The sequence below is a fragment of the Rhinopithecus bieti genome, unplaced genomic scaffold, assembly GCF_001698545.2.
Source record: "Rhinopithecus bieti isolate Rb0 unplaced genomic scaffold, ASM169854v2 scaffold_12077, whole genome shotgun sequence".
In the NCBI taxonomy this organism is placed as follows: domain Eukaryota; kingdom Metazoa; phylum Chordata; class Mammalia; order Primates; family Cercopithecidae; genus Rhinopithecus; species Rhinopithecus bieti.
Window position 1 is genome coordinate 578102 of NW_016807340.1, and position 6537 is coordinate 584638.

Here is a 6537-nt window from a genome sequence, read left to right on the forward strand (position 1 = left end):
TTTTATGCTGATTAGATAAAGGGGGAAAAGAGAGGCGGGGGTGGTGGGAGGAGGAGGATGGATGGCAGCGCCAAGGGAGGGGGAAACGCGGTGAAGAAAGAGAAAGAAATGAATGATGATAATGCAATGAAAAGAATAAGCCCGGGGAGGGAAAAGCGGGGGAGAAGGGGGGCAGGACTGACAGGAGGAGGCGGCGGCGGCGGCGGGGAAGGGGGGGCCCGGGGCAGATCTGATTGTTTTCTTGGTGGTATATAAGGGGTTTTAAGGAGAGTCGTGTGCCAGACACGCAGCCACTGAACCACAAGCAGCTTCGCTTTAACTGGAGTGCCTGGGAGTCGCGTGCCAGGAGCCGCACGGCCAAGGACTGACTGACAGACAGACACGCACTACCACCACAACACACGAGACCCGGGCGGGCCGCCGCCGCCGCCACCGGGGCTCTTGGCAAACTCGCCGGTCGCAGAGGTCCCCCGCGGAGCTGCGCCACAGTAGCGCCGGGCTTGCAGCTTTCACCCCGGGCGAAGGACGCGGCGCTGCGCTCGCGGCTGCGCTGAGATTCCCGGCACACGCCAAAGTCACAGCAACGCTGAGGCACAGTTAGAGCCAACTAAGTAAGTATCGAGCCACGGCTTCCAACTTCGCAGGTGGTTTCCCCGCACTCAGTCCAACCACGCCCGCACGCCCTCTGGTCCGCGCAGAATCTTTGTCGCGGAGGCTGCAGTCCCTTCTCGGCGGGAACGCAGGTCGGCCCGCGGAGGGCAGGACCCGGCTGACTGGCTGCAGAATCACAGCGAGTGCTAGTGGCGCTCCTGACCTTGGCCCGGGTTTCTTTCCCCGCGCCATTCGGAGCTGGTCTTCTCGGGTGCGCGCCCGAGCACGCCCCTGTGACACGAAGATCGCGCCTCTGTTTCTTTCCTTACGCCTCACTGCCCTTTTCTCCTTCCCCTCTCTCTTTGGTAGGATGTTCGTCAAATCCGAGACCTTGGAGTTGAAGGAGGAAGAGGACGTGCTGGTGCTGCTCGGCTCGGCCTCCCCCGCCTTGGCAGCCCTGACCCCGCTGTCATCCAGCGCCGACGATGAAGAGGAGGAGGAGCCGGGCGCGTCAGGCGGGGCGCGTCGGCAGCGCGGGGCTGAGGCCGGGCAGGGGGCGCGGGGCGGCGTGGCTGCGGGTGCGGAGGGCTGCCGGCCCGCACGGCTGCTGGGTCTGGTGCACGATTGCAAACGGCGCCCCTCTCGGGCGCGGGCCGTCTCCCGAGGCGCCAAGACCGCCGAGACAGTGCAGCGCATCAAGAAGACCCGTAGACTGAAGGCCAACAACCGCGAGCGAAATCGCATGCACAACCTCAACGCGGCACTGGACGCACTGCGCGAGGTGCTCCCCACGTTCCCCGAGGACGCCAAGCTCACCAAGATCGAGACCCTGCGCTTCGCCCACAACTACATCTGGGCGCTCACCGAGACCCTGCGCCTGGCGGATCACTGCGGGGGCGGCGGCGGAGGCCTGCCGGGGGCGCTCTTCTCCGAGGCAGTGTTGCTGAGCCCGGGAGGCGCCAGCGCCACCCTGAGCAGCAGCGGAGACAGCCCCTCGCCCGCCTCCACGTGGAGTTGCACCAACAGCCCCGCGCCGTCCTCATCCGCGTCCTCCAACTCCACCTCCCCCTACAGCTGCACTTTATCGCCCGCCAGCCCGGCCGGGTCAGACATGGACTATTGGCAGCCCCCACCTCCCGACAAGCACCGCTATGCACCTCACCTCCCCATAGCCAGGGATTGTATCTAGAGCTGCCGTTTCTGCTACCCACGTCAGGCCTTAGTGGGTTCCCTTTCCTGTCCCCAGTCAAGCCCTTCTCCCTTACCCTGCCCCCTCCCTTCTATGCCCTGGAAACCATCTCACTTCACAGGGCAGGTGTAGCCGTTCTGATTCCTCGGTTGTTTCTTGCATTTCTTGGCTTTGTGTATCCTTCATTCAGACGGGCTCTGATTTATTGAAGGTGTGATGGAGCTTGTTGTCAAAGCCAAGGGTGGCGTTTTGGGGGCGCTTCTTGAGACGAAAAAGACTCTGGGAAGAGATGATGGTGGCATATCTAAACAGTTTGCAGAACGGACTGACGCTCCTCCCCTTTCTCTGTAACGCCGGAGGACTTGGTGCAGTTCGTGTGAATCTCACAGGGAGAATGCAACTGGTTCCTGTGATCTCTTCACCTTTGCTTCTACATAGAGATGTTAATGTCGAGTAGAAAGAAATGTATCTTAGCATCTGAATGATTTTACTGGTAATAATATTATCCACAGATTTGCAATGGCTGGCATCTGCTTTATTCCCATTGCTGTCTGCAGGCTGTGGGAATTTCACCTGTCAAACCAAACTTTCCCTCTCTGATGTGCACTTTGTTCTGTTTCCCAGATTCGTCACAATGCCTATTGTCCTGTCCTTCTCTTTCCTTTTTCTTCCCTATTTTGCCATCTGTCCCTTATGATTTATAAGGGGGAAAAAACTTGTTTTGTTAGAGGGGCAGGTTAGAAGTCATTGTATAATTTGTAGGCTTTGTAATGATTGAATGCAAGCGTGGAAATTTAGGCTGAACTCTCTATCAAAAGGAAAATGAGGAGGAAAAGGGAAAATCAGGAGGGAGGATTGCTTCATGCATTATTTATCTCGACCTTTTAGGGAAGAAGGAACTCCCCATTCTTTCAAGAGATTAAAATAAATCAACAGTCTGAAAACCTAAGCAGACACGGAGCATTATCCGGATCAGCCACACACGTGTTCCCTTCTATTTATTATAAAGAAATTTTTCATGGGAAAATATGTATTTTTTTGTATATTCTACAGAGTTTATTCTAGTATGTATTTACGTATTGAAGAACAAGAAAGTTGTTCTTGTGATTAAACTATAAATAAAGTATCTAATTTTCATAAGTTTGTGTTTTGTATTCTAACTTTTTCTTGCTTATGTGATTATTAGATGCCGAATCAGTTGTGTGTTTTTGAAATTCTCCCCATGTCAAATTGAATGTAGTACTTGTATTTTTTGGCAATGCTTTGTGTAGAATTTCACTAAGAAATCACAAAAAGCTGAATCATATTTGAGACACTAATATTGAAATGAGTGTAACTCTATTTTTAAGACAAGCACACAATTTATTTTAAGAAATAAATTTCTGAGCAAACAAGCAAAAAAGGGGAGAAGAATTTAAATGATAATTAAGTCATGATAAGCTCCAAAGTTCCGAAAACCTTGATTTGAAAAAAAAGTGAAGTTGAAATTTCTTGGTGGAGTGTGTGGAAATTTGTTTTTTGTACAATTTGTTTGGCTTCAATTCTCATCTGTAAACTGAAGGGATGGGACGTGACCTCCAAGGGTGCTCCCTTTCCAGCTCTAACATCTGTGATGTAACAGTATGTAAAAATTCATTATTAGAAGATTTCCTATTAGGCGTTTTAACAAGGTAGTTGCTTTTAAAAGCAGACTCCCAGAATAAAGCAGACATTTAGAGTGAACTGGAATTGAAAACATTTAAAGAAATAGCTCCACTTTCCAATATTTGTTAAAGTAATTACATAGTCAAAACTTCTTCAAAGAGAAAGCAAAAATGGTTTAACTTGCACCTCAATCTCCAAAGCAGAAATGAATGATCTTTGATTGGCTTTGGGTCAAAAATGACCAAATGAAGGTTGACCACATTCTAGGTTTAATCCCCTTGGGGAAGAGTGTCTATGACAACACAAGCTAAAAAAGATCACAATAAATCTTGGTTGTTCACAGCATCCCCCTCCCCACGAATGTCTTACCTGCATCTGGTTTGGGCTAAATACTCCACTCTTCTGCACAATGCAATAATAATTTCTCCTGAGGTGTCTATCTGAAACTACTCCTCTCTAATAATTCCATTTTATTTTTTTTTTATTTTTTATTTTTTTTGAGACGGAGTCTTGCTCTGTCACCCGGGCTGGAGTGCAGTGGCCGGATCTCAGCTCACTGCAAGCTCCGCCTCCCGGGTTTACACCATTCTCCTGCCTCAGCCTCCCGAGTAGCTGGGACTACAGGCGCCCGCCACCTCGCCCGGCTAGCTTTTGTATTTTTTAGTAGAGACGGGGTTTCACCGTGTTAGCCAGGATGGTCTCAAACTCCTGACCTCGTGATCCGCCCGTCTCGGCCTCCCAAAGTGCTGGGATTACAGGCTTGAACCACCGCGCCCGGCCAATAATTCCATTTTAATCAAAGGCAGAACTAACTCAGGGTTTTGGTTTCATTTTTATAGCCAAGCATGAGAGACCTTTTGGTAAATCCCTTTTAATTTAAAGATTGTGTTACTCTTAGCTGCTCTTTGAATGTCTGATGTAGGGAGAAAGTAATATTTCTCTTATATTCACATTTATGTTTCTAGTGTTTAAAAAGCCAAGCCAGCAAGCAAAGGAACTGTAATATGATAGTTTGAAAACATCAGTTTTGGTGCTGAACAATGCATCTTCTGGTGATACATTTGATGACACATGGTGCTTCTTTTGGAAACTTGCCAAAGAAATAGTTCATGACAAAATCTCAGATGCAGCTACTCCTCCGACTATGGGAAAACTTCTCAATTGGTGAAGCCATCCCATAAAAAGATGACCCTAAGGGCTCAGCTGGAGAGGCAGGGATGGATAGATGATTCAATAATCCTAGCTCTGAGCAAGGCTCATACAGCTAATACAGACTTCACTCTTGACCTAGCTGACTCTAGACACTTCTTCCAAGTCCAGAGTCTTGTTCAAGTTCTCAAAGCTGGAGCTTGCAGGTCTCCATTTACAAACAAGCAGACACATCCTAAGTGCCAGGGCTTTCATCTACCATTTGCAATTCACACTCAGGCTTTCCCTTCCCCATCTAGAACACACCTTATTGTACACTAAATTGGTGCAATTATTTTTTATGGTGTCTAATCATCTTAAGCGGGTAAGAATGATGTACTGACTGCCTCAGCGCCGAGATTCTCTCCCCTAACCCGTTGCAACCTTCACAGCCTGTGACCTGAGGCCCAGCCGTTCTTTTCCCTTCCTAGTAGGAATGAGTACAATTAGAGGGTCGAAGCCGCTGCTTCTGGGGTAGGCAACAAGGTCGTTTTTCCATTTGATTCATTTCCCTCCCGACATTGTGACCGCGCTGTGATGAGCTGCATTTGTGTGCACCAAGTAGGTTTGCAGGCCTCGGAGCCACGCCATTTTATTTCTGGTGGCTCTGATGAGAGACACTTCAACCAACGCTGTGGAGATTTTCTTCCGGTGACAGTCACAGACTCCCAGCGTTGCTAGATCTTTCCAACGCCAGTTAGTGCGCTGCGGCGCGTTCCTAAGTGCGGAGAGGCGCGAAGGTGGGTCCTGTTCTCATTGGAGCGTCGCTTTAGCGCGGCCAGAGTTCCGGGATTGGCTGTATTTATTTGTTCTAAAGTACTTAGGCCTTGTTACAGCTCATTTTGCCTCCACTAGATTTTAAATACATCCATCTGAGCGCCAAGAAAGAGAAAAAAAGGTAGGGAGGAGGACTGCCAACCGCTGGGGCTGCCACGGGAGCCGAGCCTAGGCTCAGCTGGAGGCAGGAGGAGGGGCTGAGGCTTCCCTGGCCCGCCGCACCTGGACCAGAACTCGGTGGGCTCCCCAGGTGTCCCAGCTGAGGCGAAGGCCCTGGGCGGCTTTGGCCAGGAGGGAGGAAGGGCCCACTCGGCACTTCCCAAAGCCTAGTCCTATGACCCAGGAAGGGCGTTTAGGCCCAAGGCCGGCTTCAGCCGCCCACCCGTCAGTCTGGGTCACAGGCTGCTAAAGGGCCTGGCTTGAGGGCGAGGTTGAGAGCTGCGGCGCTCCCACCCGCTGGGTACACCCCCCTGCATTGCACACCCTTGGGCCGGTTGTGACTTCTGGGCACCGACACCTGGAACCGGTTAAAAGCGCCTCCTCCTCACCGCCAGCCTCGGTCTCCCCCGAGCCCCCTCGGGCTCCCAAGCGAGCTTTGAATGTATTAATTAAATAAAGTGGGCAGCTCTTGAATCGCGCCAATGCAGGGCGCTCCCGGGAGCGTGAAAGTCCCGGCCTCCGAATTCGCAAAATAAATGTGTGAAAAGAGAATTAGTGAAATTAGGTTAGACCAATAAAACGTGAGGGCTCCAATACCCCCCTTTCTCGCTCCCCCAGCCTGGGGCTAGAAGGGCTATCTGGTCTGATCTATTGTTTCCTGCCCTGACAGGGGGTTCATTGTGTGATAAATAATACCCCCTCCATTTTCTTTTATTCTTTAAAAAAATGGGAATTTGCATAATCAGTGCTTTGATGTGGCCAGAAATCGGAGGTTTGGTCTCCCCAAGTCTGCTATTGGTAGCGAAGCAACAAAGCTAGATTCAGATCTTTCACTTCGCTGACAGTGTGTGGGGCAGATTGTCAGAAATAGCAGCGTTAAGCTGCTGGCTTCTTTTTTAAGGACCACTTTAATGATTAAACTTAAGGAATGTCCAAAAAAGGAGGGATGAAAGGCCAGCTTTCTCATCACCCCATCAGACACCCCCCCC

General features: G+C 50.5%; 1 protein-coding gene across 1 annotated transcript; it reads left to right on the forward strand.

The window, feature by feature from the left end:
• Nucleotides 1–285: 285 nt before the first annotated feature.
• NEUROG2 (neurogenin 2) lies at nt 286–2920 on the forward strand. The gene is made up of 2 exons (XM_017881372.1): nt 286–611; nt 961–2920. Exon 2 carries the CDS (start codon nt 962–964, stop codon nt 1778–1780), a length of 819 nt encoding a protein of 272 aa, XP_017736861.1. The 5' UTR covers nt 286–611; nt 961; the 3' UTR covers nt 1781–2920.
• The last annotated feature ends 3617 nt before the right edge of the window (nt 2921–6537 follow it).

Coding starts and splice junctions, on each gene's coding strand:
- NEUROG2 (XM_017881372.1), top strand. CDS start 962: ATGTTCGTCAAATCCGAGACCTTGGAGTTGAAGGAGGAAGAGGACGTG.